Source organism: Paramisgurnus dabryanus, chromosome 18 (genome assembly GCF_030506205.2).
Source record: "Paramisgurnus dabryanus chromosome 18, PD_genome_1.1, whole genome shotgun sequence".
NCBI lineage: Eukaryota > Metazoa > Chordata > Actinopteri > Cypriniformes > Cobitidae > Paramisgurnus > Paramisgurnus dabryanus.
The window spans coordinates 29,068,650-29,086,060 of NC_133354.1; the positions used below are offsets into that span (position 1 = coordinate 29,068,650).

Sequence of the window (17,411 nt, forward strand, 5' to 3'; positions counted from 1 at the left end):
CAATTTAATGTAGCATTTGGTCAGACTCAAGTCTATTGCTTTACTTGAGTATTTTTTTATTTTACAGCTGCAGACTGAGGATGATCATCAAACACCTCAGCAAACTCTAAAACAGACAACAGTTACAGATGCTTTTCAGCAGCAGCAGAAATATGACAAAAACTCACCTGAAGCAAGAAAACTTAACCGAGCTGTTGCAGAATTTTTATGTACAGATCAAGTGCCCATTTACACGGTTGAAAAACGTGGATTCCAGCAAATGCTTCATCACCTAAACCCAAAATACCAGCTTCCAAGCCGAAACTTTTTTATGTACACAGAGATTCCCCGCCTGTACAATGAAACGAGGGATATCATAATCCAGCATCTCGGAGAGAAACCGTTTTACAGCTGCACAACAGATCTTTGGACAAGTAGAACTGCAGACACTTTTATGTCTGTAACTCTGCAGTACATTACCAAATTGTGGGAATTGCAATCCTGGTGCCTTGGCTGTTGTGGTCTCAACACAGATCACACTGCTGAAAGTTTGAAGGAGGCCTTTGAAGAGAAACTTGAAGACTGGAATTTGGACATCATAAGAATGTCAGGCATCACAACTGATAATGCCACAAATAACAAAAAAGCCTTCGAAGACTACACCTGGATTCCTTGCTTTGGACACAATCTCCATCTTGCTGTAAATAAGGCATTAGAGATTAGCAGGGTGTCTGCATCGCTGTCAAGGCTCCGAAAAACAATCTCTGCCTTTACAAGATCCCCAAAACTTTCACGTCAGCTTGTCAAAAAACAGAAAGATCTCTCCTCTCCAGACCATAAACTCATTCATGATGAACCCACTCGCTGGAATTCTTCATACGATATGGTGCAACGTTTCTTGGAGCAACAGCAGGTTGTCTGTGCTGTGCTGGCTGAAGACAGGAAAAAATGGTATCTGATGCCAAAAGACACGGACATTACAGTTTTAGAAACTGTTAAAGCAGTTCTCGAGCCTCTCAGTCCTTTTACAGATGCACTTAGTGGGGAAAAACATACCATCCTGTCCTCAGTCTTGCCATTGCTTTGGAAGATATATGATTGTCTCAGTTATGAACAAAGTGACTCTGCATTAACCCAGGAGATGAAGGAGAAGATAAACGAGTATCTTCGTCATCGCTATGATAACCTGCAGCTACAGCTTCTTTTAAACACTGCAACTTACCTTGATCCAAGATTTAAGAACAGCTTTGTTTCTCTTAAGGATGATGTGAAGCAAAGTCTCCTGGATGAGGTGAAGAAAATGGGCAATGATGGAAATGTATCTCAAGTTTCTGGAGAGTCAAGTCAAGTGAGGCCTTCTAAAAAATCCAAAACTGACCTGAAGCAACTTCTCTCCACCATACAAGGGGAAAGGAAAGAAAAAGGAGAACCAGCATCCTCAAGTCAAACACAGCTTACTGCAAGTGACGAGTTAAATGGTGAGTTCTTGGTGTACAGTCAGATGCCTGAGGTCAGTGCTGAGGATGATCCACTTTCATGGTGGAAAACAAATATGGGTACACTACCTCAACTATCAGAGTTTGCCAGGAAGTATCTGTGCATTGCTGCATCAAGCTGTTCATCTGAAAGAGTATTCAGTACTGCAGGGTATATTGTAAGCCCAAGACGCTCAAGACTGACTCAGGAACATGTTGATATGTTAGTGTTTCTTTCAAAAAATCTGGAAATGACAAAAAAGTTACCCAAGGAAAATTAACATCAAAGTTCTTTAAATAAATGTAAGCCAGTATTGTTTGGTGTGAAACTTTAAGCAAAGAGTAAGTGAAACTTTTTTTTGTTCTTTTCAATGCTTGTAATTTATTAAGATGTTATTTAGTTACTCAGATGTTTACAATCCTTGAAGTACTTGAATAATGCCATTGTTTTGTTTACATTTTATATTATTTCAGTGTTACTCAGTCATGGCATATTTTGTTACATTTATAAAAATGTTTAATGTTATAAGAAAAGTGTGTTAAGTAATTTGTGTGTTTTTGTTTAACTTTATTAATAAAAAATAGTGTTTTGTTTGAATAACATGTTTTTGTGTTTTGCTTTGGTACCGGAATTGGTACCGAGAACCGTGAATTTTCACTGGTATCGGTACCGAATACTGAATTTTTGGTACCGTGACAACACTAGTTTGGGTAAAATGTGCAGTCCAAATGTTTCAGCAAATGAATTTTCATACAAACAGTTTAATACTAAGGTAAATACGAGTTGTTTATGATAATGCAAGTTAAAAAAATAAATCACACGTCGATAAAGTCATACAATAACTTACCTTAGAAGAACATTCTCCGTTGTGTGTGCAGACGACAAATCCATTCAGTGAAGATGATGACGCTACTAGGCGGCGGGAAAGTCGTATAGGCTCTGCACATGCGTAGATGTTGTGTGCGTTTCAGTTAGTCTGTTCAGTAGGCAGGGCCAAACATGTTTTATTATAAAGATATGTAAGGGTCTGTAGTACTTCCAGTAACTTGGGAAAGCGCAGATAAAAATAGAGAAGCACCCAATGAAACCCAAAAACAAGTACGCATCGATCTTCCCATCTATGTTCGTTTTTTATGCTTTTTTTTTTTATCTGAAGGCTGCAGCTTCCGGATGTAGCAGTTGTATACACGTCTTCAAGGCTGTCTTATTTCAGAATAAAAATTATAAAGTTCACTATAATCCTCGTAAATTGTTGTAATATGCGTATGACTTGCGAATGTAATGCTCTGTTAATTTTAATTATAAACCAGGCTTGATGACATATGCAGCCTGCATATGCGACCTCCGGAGGCTGCAGCCTTCGGATTGAGAAACGGCCTCACCGGAAATCACGTGACCCTTATACCCAGGCTCGCTTAGCTGATCAATAGACGTAATAACTGCTTTTCAATATTTGTTTCTGTTTTACAAAATGTAGTTTTAAGTCTAGTTGAGGCGAGAATGTGGATGTGTAAACTTCTAATTTACGGTCAGTTAATAAATATAGCGCTTATTTAAAAGTCTGCTCAGCTGATGTCGGAGATTTTGAGTTCCAAGTTCGACCAGCGGGGGGACAGCGCTCATGTATCCCGCCGAGGGCGCCTCATCTCGGACACTCCTGATATTTGCGCTGGCTCTGATGTGCCCGTGTCTGTCAAAAACCCCTACAGCACCCTCTTGCCTTTTTATAAAACATAATAATGAAAGTGTTTTGAATGACTGGTTGGATCACTAAAGTATTAAAAGATTTTAAAGAAATTAACAGCTTCAGCACCACAGATAGTATTTGAAACTGAGTTCAGACATGAATGTGTTGGTTCAAATCCACGTTTTTCTTTTTTCTCTTATCATATATCACTTTGAAAAGGCATTTTTTGCAATATAAATAAAGAAGATGTTCAAATTAAAATAAAAGTGTCTAACGTGAGTGTCTATTAAGACTAAGGGTTAGGGGGCAGTGTACAAAAGGGTAGTCTATTATCCTCCTAATAATTCATCAATTTATTAATTTTAATAAATATGATAATTTACACATTTTATTTTTGCATCCTGTTAATGTACAAACATACTGAAGTGCAAAGAGTATCTGCTAATATAAAGTGTTTATAGCATCCATTGTAAGATTTGCCACTTTTATGCAAAACTCAATAAAAATATTTGAATAATAATAAGATTTGCCACTTTTGCACAGTTTAACTATAATATAATGTCAAAAGCATCTAAAGCTATATGATAAACTGTATCATGTTATAGGGAGCAATGGAACTGTTTGAGACACATGGCACGGCTTGACTTTATGTTAACACCCAAAAAGAACACTGCGTATTAACACTAAACAAGTGTTAAAGCCTGAAATATTTGTAACTGAACACCGGATTTTAACGCTGGCTGCCCAACACTAAGTTTATATCACTCAATAATTTGCTGTGCATGTTTCTTTCTAAGGCTAATAAAGTTAACATTTGTACAGCCACAGTATTACTACAAATAAGCCAGAGGGTCAGTGTGGTTAAACTCCACCCTCCAGCATGCAATGGGTTGTGGGCAATATTAGCCGTTAGAGTGTGCATTGATCTGCACTTTGAATTCTAGCCAGAAATAGTAGACCATCCGGGTATCTTTGGGATACTCATTTCAACATACTATGATTTGGGACGTACTAATTCTAGTTTCGAATACTATTTAGGATGGATATTATGCGAATTGGGACTCAGCACGTTTTATATGGAACAAACAGGAAGCGAATACAGGAGTAAGTGAGAATCCATAGTCTGGTGTGTGGAGTGGGTGCCACATGGTGGTAGGATGAATGGTAACGTACCATTCATTATAATATGGGCCATACTCGTCATTATCTCTGTCATCATTTCTTGCCCTTTTTGCAAAAAGCCCAGATTTTTTTACCTGGCTTTGGTAAATGGACTGCATTTATATAGCGCTTTTAACAGACCTATGGCCATCCAAAGCGCTTTACAATTAGCCTCACATTCACCCATTGGCAATGTCCAGCTCGTCTGGAGCAGCTGGGGTTAGGTGTCTTGCTCAAAGACACTTCGACACTTGGTCCAGTGGAGCCGGGGATTGAACCACCAACCTTCCGGTTTGTAGACAACCTACATGAACCGCTGAGCCACTGCCTTTGAGTGCCTGATTCACAGATGACTCGATGAGTTTAGTGTTTTCATCAGTAGTTTCAATCGTTCATTAAAATTAATCGGTTCAAACGATTAATTAGTTTGCAAACAGACATTAGCCGAAATAGATGCGTTGTGTGCTTATCCCAGCTGGACATCGCAAAACATTTGTGTAAACGAGACAGAAAACATTTCCGTGCTGTACAGGATTTGGTTCTCCGACATTTTACAATTTTGTATATGTTTTAATAAAATGCTTAGTTTAGAGAGTGTGCGCATGCATGGCAGGGCTTTCTGCTTTTTCTCTCACCTGCAGTAATCAAGATTATCACTCCTTAATTACATTAAATTATCAAAAAAGGCTTTGGCGGTACAAACATTTGTTTTGGTTAAACAAATAAAACAAAGGCAGGAAATACCCTGCAAAAAATAACACTTATAATAACAGTAAAATAATTTGTAAGCTCTTGCAGGCCACATAAGTAAAATAATTTGTAAGCTCTTGCGTGCCACTTTAAATGAGTGGTTCAGGCATAAAATGGCCCGTGGGCCTTGGATTTGACACCCCTGTATTAAATTCTTGAGAAGCAGTACACATTTAATGCATGACTGCCAGTGAATGGTTATGGTTAAATATAGCATCTTATCAACATGTTACGATCTTATCAAAATAAGTTGAAGGTTTTGGTCCTCACAAATCCTTGTATGCCCTATAATCTCTATGTGCTGTCACAGGGGAAATAACGCAAAGCACCCAAGGATATCAAAAATATGTCAGAGCTTGCATGTATTTTAAATCAGCTTCAAATCAAACTTCACAGGTTGAGTCTACTGTATAAGCAAAATTCTGTTCTTTTTGGTAATTCCCACTACAGCGTTTAATTTTCTCATCCTGATAGTATTGTATATGATTAACATATTTTCATTGTTTTTAAAGATAACGTCAGGTGAGTTCTACCGGTTTTTCTTTTTTAAATAAAGGACTGTATTCCTAAGTCAAGTTCCAGCAACATAGCATGCAGATCCTGTAAGTGCTGTGCGGTAAACAGCTTATAGTTATATTTTTAGGGATCTGGCAGATGCTTGTGCACAAAGTGCTGTATGCATGAATTAATTCGGATTACATCCGAAACATGATCAACCAACCAAATTCTTTCTGAAAAAAAGAGAGTAAGAAACAGCATAATGTCTTCCCATGCAGTAGCTGTAATTTTTTTAACATTTTAATGTATTTTAAAAGAGCAGGCAATTACACATTTAAAGTAACATAAATGTTACTCAACACACAATGATCCCATTTTGCAACAGCCTGATTCCACTCCTAAGACACATCTAAAATGCATTTTCTTGCAAAAAGCCTCTATAGAGGTAATTACTGTGTTTCAACAACAAATCTAAAAAACAATATGTAGGCATTTAAAGGGCATCAAAATGTTAACTGCACAACTTCTCTACAAACGTTAACCATATATCTTCTACAAATAGGTTTTGCCTGAAAAAGCACACATTTTTTTCTGTAATTAAGAGCAAGGGTGCCCTTACAGACACAATGCGAGTGACTAACTATGTCACTAAAATCAAGAATCTGCAACCAAACTAGATTTCCTGCAAGAATTATCAATCAAGGTTACTTATGCATTCTAGGAGCATGTGACATTTGGGCTGAAATTGATCTGAGCTTGCAGTCTGTGGCGAGGGAAATAAACAAGTAAAAATCAAAGAAGTAGGTGCCTGCATGAATCTTAAACACCTGACAAGTTGGCATTTGCAGGTCAGCCTAGTAAGAGTTTGGCAGTGGAAATCTGTCTGTACTGCCTTGCCATCTAAAAACCTGAAAGATATCAGATAAGGGAATAAAATAAGTGTCAAACACGCAATTCTGAAATGAATTATTCAAGTTAAAAAATATATATTTTACAAGTGCTGCACATTTCATACAGTATGAGAGTCAAATGAGCAATCAGGTTTGTCATTTGAGAGAATGAAAGAAGGGAAAGGAATCCTGTCATTGTGCACAAATTTGTAGAGAAAACATATCTGTGCTGTTTACATTTGTATTTGTGTTTTCATTGTAATTATAAATAGATTTTCTACAGATTTAATATAGATTTAGTATTGTAATGGCATTTTAAATGTAGTTTGTCTTTTAATATATATATGGCTAAATGCAGATTCCACTAGTGATGACATAATCATCAAATAGTAAGGATCCATTTCACATGCTGGCATGCAAAAAATCACTAGGGTACAACACCTTGTTCATGAGGATATTCTAATGTTAAAAATGTGCCCACTTGACCTGCAGAGTGAACCCAGAACAAATGAAAAGAAACTGCAGGTTTAATCTCAATGGCTTATGTCTATCAGCTCACAAGGTGCTGCCATCCATCATGAGTGTAGTGATCTAGACACAGTCTCAGGGATTGCTCTGAAACCTCCCTCTATAGTTCACTCAGGTTAGTATAATTGTTTCTGAACAGATGTTGACTGCATGCTGATAGACAAGCAGGCCAGACGAAACTGCATCTAGTGTTCAAGCCCACCAGCAGGGGTCACTGTTCAGCCTTTATTTGACCATAAAATATGGGTCTATAGAGTGTGCACACAATCAAAATCTGCATTATAATGTCCCGCAATTTAAATTCTCTGGTTGAACCGGCTCTGCATGTGGATAATTGTATCATTAAGAGATTTCGCTTAACTGGAAGCTCATGAAGGTAGCTGTTTGTAAGGCCCTAACCATTCTACTATCATTCTACCAGCTGATCTTAATAGTTTTACAAATAGCGCCTTACGAACTGCGGCCCATAGTGGAAGTTCCGACATACGACTACTGACATCACAGGTTCGCTGTTTGAGCGGTTACAGATCAGAAAGATTTTACTGTTCAAGACTGATTGGAAGGGGGTATGTTTGACCAAGACACTGAGGTCTCACCAATTCCGCTTGTGACACGTACAAGGCGCTTGTTTTTACTGCTCTATATACTGTATATTGTAGTGATTTTGATGTAATGTTGTTTTAATCTTAAATCTTTGACCTGAGGGCAAAAAACTCAAACTCATCATACAATGGATGCATACATTATAAAAAAATGTCATTTTTCATTTTCAGAGCATCTATTTTGATAGTTGTTTTAGGCCTATCATATGGGTAGCCTACCTAGTAATTTACACTGTTTAATACTTTCCTCAACAGATTTTTTGTTGCACTGTAGCATTTCCAAACCACTAAGTGATACAAAAGGTCAAACACTCTTAATACAAGAATTGTAAAATACTTTAAACAAGGGAAAACTTACCTTCCATGACACATCTTCCTAAGGAAGTTTCACTTTTGCTGAGTATTTTTGAGCACAGCTGCAGTCCATTTATCCCACCTCAATTCATGGTCTAGAACAGTGGTTCACAACATTTTTCACCTCAGGCCCCCCTAGTTGCCCACAACAATATTTGAAGGCCCCCCAATCAACTCAATTTGTTCCCAATTAAATTAACTAGAACTTGGAATGACTAGAGAGATGTATATTTGCTACTAAATAAGAAACATCTTGATTTTTGCTTGTTTTAGCTTCAATTAATGCTTGTTTTGTCAAATTTTCATCTTTTGTCAAATCTGCTGAGGCCCCACTGGGGCCCCGATCCCTGGTTTAGAGACTCTGGTCTAGAACAGTGGGTCTCAACGTCATTTCTGGAGGCCCACTGCGTTGCACATTTTGTATGTCTCACAATCAGTTCAGTTTAAGGAGATTTCTACTAATGAGCTGATGATTTGAATCAGGTGTGTTAAATAAGGCGACATACAAAATGTGCAGAGCAGCGGGCCTACAGGAATAATGTTGAGAACCACTTGTCTAGAACAACACTCAGATTTTTATACTCCTTAACGCTCTGAATCTGCTCCCCTTTGATGGTGGTCACACTCGCTAAGGACTTCAATAATCAATAATCATTTCTTTAATTCAATTAAATGTAATTTATATAGGGCGTTCACAATTGGGCAACCAGAGAAAGCACAGAAAAACCAGAGGACAATAAAATTAGCAACAGCGGCTAAAATTAAACCGTACTAGTGAGCGGAGTATTAATGTAACATATAGTACAACCCCAAATCAGAAAAAGTTGGGACACTGTAGAAATTGTGAGTAAAAAAGGAATGGAATAATTTACAAATCTCATAAACTTATATTTTATTTACAATAGAATATAGATAACATATCAAATGTAGAAAGAGAGACATTTTGAAATGTCATGCCAAATATTGGCTCATTTTGGATTTCATGAGAGCTACACATTCCAAAAAAAGTTGGGACAGGTAGCAATAAGAGGCCAGAAAATTTAAATGTACATATAAGGAACAGCTTAAGGACTGATTTGCAACTTATAAGGTCAATTGTCAACATGATTGGGTATCAAAAAGCCTGTCAGAGTTGCAGTGTCTGTCAGAAGTCAAGATGGGCAGAGAATCACCAATTCCCCCAATGCTGTGGCGAAAAATAGTTTTCTGAGTTTCTCAGAGAAAAATTGCAAAGAGTTTGAAGTTATCATCATCTACAGTGCATAATATCATCCAAAGATTCAGAGAATCTGGAACAATCTCTGTGCGTAAGGGTCAAGGCCGGAAAACCATACTGGATGCCCGTGATCTTCGGGCCCTTAGACGGCACTGCATCACATACAGGAATGCTACTGTAATGGAAATCACAACATGGGCTCTGGAATACTTAAAGAAAACATTGTCGGTGAACACAATCCACCTTGTCATTTACTGTTGCCGGCTAAAACTCTATAGGTCAAAAAAGAAGCCATATCTAAACATGACCCAGAAGCGCAAGAGTTTTCTCTGGGCCAAGGCTCATTTAAAATGGACTTTGGCAAAGTGGAAAACTGTTCTGTGGTCAGACGAATCAAAATTTGAAGTTTTTTTTGGAAAACTGAGAAGCCATCCGGACTAAAGAGGACAAGGACATCCCAAGTTGTTATTAGCGCTCATTTCAGAAACCTGCCACTCTGATGGTTTGGGATGGCATGAGTGTGTGTGACATGGGCAGCTTACACATCTGGAAAGGCACCATCAATGCTGAAAGGTTTATCCGAGTTTTAGAGCAATATATGCTCCCATTCAGACGTAGTCTCTTTCAGGTAAGACCTTGCATTTTCCAACATGACAATGCCAGACCACATACTGCATCAATTACAACATCATGTCTGTGTAGAAGAAGGATCTGAGTACTGAAATGGCCAGCCTGCAGTTCAGATCTGTCACCTACAGAAAACATTCGGCGCATCATAAAGAGGAAGATGCGACAAAGAAGATCTAAGACAGTTGAGTAACTAGAAGCCTGTTTTAAACAAGAACGGGACAACATTCCTATTCCTAAACATTGGTCCTCCTCCAGCTGTTCTTTTATATGTACATTAAACTTTTCCGGCCTCTTATTGCTACCTGTCCCAACTTTTTTTGGAATGTGTTGCTCTCATGAAATCCAAAATGGGCCAATATTTGGCATCACATTTCAAAAGGTTTCACTTTCTACAGTTGATATCTTATCTATATTCTACTGTGAATAAAATATAAGTTTATGAGATTTGTAAATTATTCCATTCCTTTTTTACTCACAATTTCTACAGTGTCCCAACTTTTTCTGATTTGGGGTTGTAGAACGCTAGTAAACTAATGCTGACTCCCAAGGGGTTTAAAAAACTCCTAGGAGGAAAAACCCTGTGGGGAAAAGTCCTAGGTAGAAAAAAACTTTCAAGACAGTCAAAGACAGAGAGCCACACTTAACCAATCCTATAGAAAATATATCATATATTAACTGCTGAATTTTAACATTTGATAGGAATTAGAAAAAAAATTAGAATAAAAATGAAAAGAAACGGTTGGTTGTCGCTGGACAGATACTATTGAAAATAAACTATAGATGAAATAGTATAAAATCATTCCAGAGTTTAGGGGCTAAGTACAGTAGGAAAATGATCTACTGTGGATAATTAAGTGACCAGATTTTTGCTAGCACAACATACGCAATGGATTGTATTACAGCTATATGCTAGCCATTTTAAAAGGTGATTAGCAATATTGTAAGTGATACCTAAACGGTAGCAAGTGTAAAGATGTCGAAATTGGGCTTATGTGATCATACTTCTTAGATAGAAATATCTTAAAAATACAGCATATGCTAAGTTGGAAGAATGCCGTGCAGCAGACGTTGGAGATATGACTATTAAATGATAGATTGCTGTCAAACATCAAACCAAGGTTCTTGCCTTTCTTCTTAAAATCTGACATATTATATTTTGAGCTATTTGGTTCAACAATGAGTACGTTTACATGCACAGTCTTACGCCGATTATGCTTAATAAACTGATAAGATGTGGGGTCATGTAAACGCGTTAAACGGGTTTCCTTTATCAGGGAAAGCCCATAAACGGTGTAAGCAAAAAACGATCGGCACAGATAGTTTTTTGCTCATTACGCCGATTTCACGTGGCATGTAAACACCTTAACCGGCTTTCTCACGGTTTTGTCCATGTGCGCATGTCTCCGCGTGTGAAAGATAAACCTCAGACGCGGAAGTAAGCGCAAAGTAATGCATAAAAGTCTCCGCTTGACTACAGCAGTTGGCAGAGAAAATGTTAAAATAGAAGCTCATGTTACATTTACAGGTTCTGCTGACAAGAGAAGAGATACAACAGTACAGCTTAAGACAGATATGGCGTTGGCTTTTTGAACGACTATTGTGTACTACAGGTGGTGACGTCAATGCCTGCGAGAAAACTGATAATTCTCCAAGTCCCATGTAAACGCAGTTGACTGCATAGCCGGCTTACTGATTTGCATGTAAACGCATGAAAACAGTTTTCTGTAAAAAGCAGATTTTTGATAGTTATCCGCTTATTCTGTGCATGTAAACGTACTCAAAGAGTGCGTTTACATGCACAGTCTTACGCCGATTATGCTTAACTCTTTCACCGCCAGCGTTTTTAAAAAAAGTTGCCAGCCAGCGCCAGCGTTTTTCATGATTTTCACCAAAGTTTAATGCCTTCCAGAAAATGTTCTTCTTTAAATATATAAACATACAATATACCAAATGAAAGAACAGACCCTCTGCTTTCAAACAAAAAAACGTTTCATCCTACCTTTAGTGGTTCTTTTGCAATCAGCTTTTGAATATGGGTGGGTTTTTGCAAAAACACCATATTTTGAGCAAAAAGCAGAGATAATTCCATTTTTGTGACGGACTTTTCATAGAGATCCGATTCAGAGCGATCTTTAAAACAGACACGGACATGCAGCAGCTTGCCATAGGGCAATACTTCCGGTTTTAAAAAGTTGCGGAAGGGCGCCACCTGGTGGATAATAGCGGTATTGCGGAAAGACGGAAAATCTCGTCAATGGCGGGGAAAGAGTTAATAAACTGATAACACGTGGGGTCATGTAAACGCGTAAAACGGTTTTCTTTAATCGGGGAAAGCCCATAAACGGCGTAAGCAAAAAACGATCGGCACAGGTAGTTTTTTGCTCATTACGCCGATTTCGCGTGGCATGTAAACACCTTAACCGGCTTTCTCACGGTTTTGTCCATGTGCGCATGTCTCCGCGTGTGAAAGATAAACCTCAGACGCGGAAGTAAGGTCAAAGTAATGCATAAAAGTCTCCGCTTGACTAAAGCAGTTGGCAGAGAAAATGTTAAAATAGAAGCTCATGTTACATTTACAGGTTCTGCGGACACAAGGAGAGATACAACAGTACAGCTTAAGACAGATATGGCATTGGCTTTTTGAACGACTATTGTGTACTACAGGTGGTGACGTCAATGCCTGCGAGAAAACTGATAATTCTTCAAGTCCCATGTAAACGCAGTTGACTGCATAGCTGGCTTACTGATTTGCATGTAAACGCATGAAAACAGTTTTCTGTAATAAGCAGATTTTTGATAGTTATCCGCTTATTCTGTGCATGTAAATGCACTCACTGAGTGTCTCTGACTTTGAGTATAAGGACATTATTTGCCATCCAGTCACTGATAACACTAATACAGTCTGTTAACCTAGAGAACTGGTGGGTTTTGCTAGGATGCAAAGATGCAAGATATCGTCTCTAACATAAATCTCTTTTCTTGGACAACAACAAACACACGGATTGTAGGCATCAGTTTACTTCCTGGGAAATAGGTGCTCTTTAAGATTCTTAAAATGGGGTTGTAATCCTTTTCACAAGTAGTGAAAATGCTAAAATTATATATTCTTTTAAAAAACATTTTGTTATGTTTTATTATTTTGTACTGTATGTGTAAAAAAAATTCAATTGAACCTCACTGAAACAGAATCTTCCTAATAAAGAAAAAAGGTACTACTGCTGCTGCTAATTAGTGTCATGATGTAAATGTATTAATAAATCAGTTTAAAGTGACACAAAACAAATAAGAAATCAGTCGTTAGTCATTTTATGGAAGCTTATTTTTCCATCACTTCGGTTTCATCCTCTTGATGTAGGGATTTACCATGTTTCACCCTTTCCAGCTTCTTGATGTCTGTTGTCTGAGATATATCCTAAGCAAAAGATTTCAGATAGATTGCAAAGTACAAATCACATTCCCCTGCTCATAAAATAGGCAGCAGAACCTCATACTGTCTGTCAACCAAGATATGACTCAGGTTTAGGTTAAATGGATGGTAACTGCTGACTTTAGTGCAATGATAATGACTTTAACTATTGTAAGAAATTTTACAACAAAAAAGGGAATATTGTTACTTCATATGCAGTCATCTGTTAAATTAATTTTTTACTTTAGCTCAATTAATATTCTAGTAGTATACATTACAATACAGGTGTAAACCAGGTTAATGAGTAACCTGAATTTCCATAAAGATGTGCACAAAATATTTAAGTACCAATGAAGAGTTGACTAATAGGGTTCAGACTAATGGAAAAAGGGTTGGCTAGAATTGTCAAAATTGCCATTGCTGATAGCTAGGGCTGTTTCAGAAATAGACATTTATGATAGTAAGTGAATGTTTTTGGACTTGGAGACAGATATAGACTCAATATCGAGTTGATAAGTTAGAACATCTGTTATACTCTTTACCAAGTTGAGGACTCCTGTAGAAAATTTTAAAGAAGACATCTCATGAAAATCTGACTTTCTATGCTACAATTGTGTCCCCAGTGCATCGTTTAACCTAGAAAATGTGAAAAAGAACAACCCAGTAACTTTTTTTGTAAACCATTCTCTGCAAGCATGTGAAAATAATAGGGCATTGAAATTTCAAATTTGGCTTCCCTTGTGATGTCAGAAGGGAATCTTATTATAATTATACAGCCCCTTAATCTGCACTATCCAACCAAGCACTGCCATTCAGTGCATAGATCAGCTCATTTGCATTTAAAAGGACACACCCCAAAACAGCACATGTTTAGTCAACCCTACAAAGTGGCAATTTTAACATGTTGTAATACATTATCTTTATGATAGTTTGAGCTAGAACTTCACATATGTACTCTGTGGACACTAAAATTGATTTGAAATCTTAAAAAGTCTTCTGAAATATCTACTTTAAGAAATCAACATAAATATTAACACATTAGTATTTAGATTTAAAACGCTACTTCTGGAAGCGTCATGCAGTTATTTAACTGCAAATTGTTCTATTCACTGTATTCTGATTAATGTTTATATTCCACCAAAAGCCTACATGCATGAGGCACTTGATCTACTTAGCAGCCACTCATCTTGGGTGACTCATCAAAGCATAACTGAATAACAAACTTAAAAAAAATCAGGCAAAATATCAAGTGCACAACAAGAAGAATAAACATTCTGGATCATTTCTACAGTACACAGTCTTAAAGGTTGTACAGAAGCAGCTGAAAACCTAGACGAACTCTCAGTGAGTCTGTCTAGGTTGTCAACCGTTGCTTCAAATACACTCCAGTCTGTGCAAGCAGGCCTGCAGTTCTGGGTTGGCCTTACCTTTTCTGTTACATCATACATTAGTTTCTTTAATTACATACCTGTATGTACTCCACCACTACTTACAGCAGGGGTGGTTCTAGGATTTAATTCTAGGGGACTGAGCCCTATCAATACTTAAAAAAAATGATTAGTTTGTGGTTCATTTTTATGAAAACCCAACAACAGTTAAACTTATACAAACTTACTTATAGTTAAGGGTGAAATTAAACCCTTATCAACCAGCGTTCTTTTGCTTCCGTCATTGTCCTCTCAGGGATGCCAGAGCCGCATACCAAAACCAGCCCAGTGGCCATTCAAAATTAGTCCAAAAGCATCCCAATTCAAAGCTCAAATACCAAAAACTAAAGAACCAAAATCCTTCCCCTTTATCCCACAGAAAAACATCAACCTGCGGAAAACAAATTAATAACGCCACCAAAAGGCCGCAAACCTGCCAATGCTGCTTTCAAGCAACACAGCTTTTAAACAAGCAACGCAGTCTTGCTTTTAAACAAACAGGTCATGCAGTGAGAAGCAGCACCTTATAAATGTGCAGCTCGCGTTGTATGAAGAAAAACTGCCTGACTTTGAGCATGCAGCTTGCGTTGTATAAAAACACAACATTTGACTTTAAAGGATTAGTCCATTTTCTTATAAAAATCCAGATAATTTACTCACCACCATGTCATCCAAAATGTTGAAGTCTTTCTTTGTTCAGTCAAGAAGAGATTATGTTTTTTGAGGAAAACATTCCAGGATTTTTCTCATTTTAATGGACCTTAATGGACCCCAACACTTAAAGAGACACACAGATCCAAAATCGAAACTGACCTGTATTGCAGTGTGTCATGTAGCTGTCCATCAATGTAAATAATGTGAAAAATGGTTGAACCAAAAAGTGCGCGATTAATAAAGTTATTGGCTTCTAAAGTAGGGGGTCGACTCTGAATCACTGAAACGAGTCGTTATATGGATTGGATCTCCTGCCTGACTTTTTCCCTGTCACAGGAACGCTTCCATGTCACACGAGATACTAATCACCTCCAGCCTTACCCGCGGGAGAATCGAAAACTATGACCTGCCCACAGCTAGTTAGTGTGTAAACATCATCTCACGCTGTTTTGCTATGACCCGGTTAGTTTACATAAATGCTTAAATGAGTGTAAAATTGTTAGTTTCTATCGTCATTTTTATTGCTTGGATTAATGATGAATGATGTTGTTGTTTAAACTCTATATACTGTCAGAGTCACATTAACAAGCGGCTAAAGCATGCTCACTTATGGTTTTGCTGTGACCCGGTTAGCTTACATAAATGCTTAAATGGGTGTAAAATGTTAGTTTCTATCGTCGTTTTTATTGTTTGGATTAATGATGAATTAAATGTATTGATGTCGATAATGTCTTCTCAGTCAATTATGTTAGCACTAGGTCAATACATCACTGACAACACTGATCTGTGGTCTGTGCAGAGACTCTTTCAGTTGACCAATCAGAGCAGAGTAGGCTACTGAAAGGTGTGGTTTAGGCAGACTGAGTCGTTGAACGGCTTCACACGAATCGTTTGGGGATCTCTTTAACACTTAACTCAACACTTAACAGTTTTTTTCAACAGAGTTTCAAAGGATTCTAAACGATCCCAAACGAAGCATAAGGGTCTTATCTAGCGAAACGATTGTCATTTTTGACAAGAAAAAAATGTTCTGTTTATTACCTTTACTAAAACACTTGTTACTCATGTAATAAAAGTTAAAGAAAATGTTATTCTCTTCATGTTTATCTTATGTGTACATAAATTAAAATGACATAGATTCTGTAAGCAATACTTTAACAAATAATTAAAACAACTTACTGGCTGTAAAGCAAAAGCTGGAGAATGTCCTAGCAAAGTTGGAAATGTCTTGCGGCTTTTATATTAAGACGTTTTATTAGGCAGGTCTGGATCAGCGATCTCTCTCTAGAATTGAGACTGAGTTTTGCTCGAACTTATGCATGTACAAATAACTAAATAAACCACTATACAACAAAGAAAATATGAAATCATATTATTTGATCCCTTAGGTATACTGATTGAGCTTGAGGGGGTATGTGATTGGATGGCAGGTGTCTGTGATTAATCTGAAGGGTCGTGATCAGCTGCTGTTGCTGCTTGTTCGACATGCAGTGGTGCTGGAACCTGTGGACATTAAAGTATTGCAAGAGCATTGGATAGCGGTCTCCTCTGTAATATTTGTCTAATCTAACTAAATAGTATGACAATTTTAATCTATGATTACTACTGGCACTGTAGCAGCAAGTGTTCCAAATTAAGCAATAAAGACTTTTTATGTACAAAAAACTGAATACCAGTTGCTCTTTCATGTTAACAATCTCTGTAATGACGCTGTTGTAGGTTGTGTCTCAATCCCTTCCCTAGCTCCTGAGGTGGTGAATCAGTATATTGTGTACACAGGTTCGGGCACTGGTAAGGACCATAGTTCACTTCACATTGGGTCATTATTCATTTATTCTCTAGTGACGTGGCTGCTTAAGCTTGTTGTGATAATTCACAGCTGGTACTCCTCAACAACTGGCGAAACCAACATCTCGCTGACTTAATTTTTAAACACGTGTTTAAGTATAATGGTAAAAATGCTTTCATTATTCTCTTACATATATGTGCGTAAATTTGGAGGACTATTACATTTAAATATTAAGTAGATTGTGGTACCTTACTGTCAATGTGTGTTTATATTAAAACTTGAACAAAGGATTTGCAAAGCGTTTCTGTATTTGTTTGTGTTGCAATTATCTGCAGTATAAATTTCAGATTACCTTAGAGAAAGA

At 37.5% G+C, this 17,411-nt stretch overlaps 1 protein-coding gene across 1 annotated transcript; it reads left to right on the forward strand.

Annotated features, from left to right (window-relative positions):
• The first annotated feature begins 259 nt into the window (after positions 1-259).
• Positions 260-1,735, forward strand: LOC141281000 (E3 SUMO-protein ligase ZBED1-like). Its single transcript, XM_073812549.1, has one exon. It carries the CDS (start codon positions 260-262, stop codon positions 1,733-1,735), a length of 1,476 nt encoding a protein of 491 aa, XP_073668650.1.
• The last annotated feature ends 15,676 nt before the right edge of the window (positions 1,736-17,411 follow it).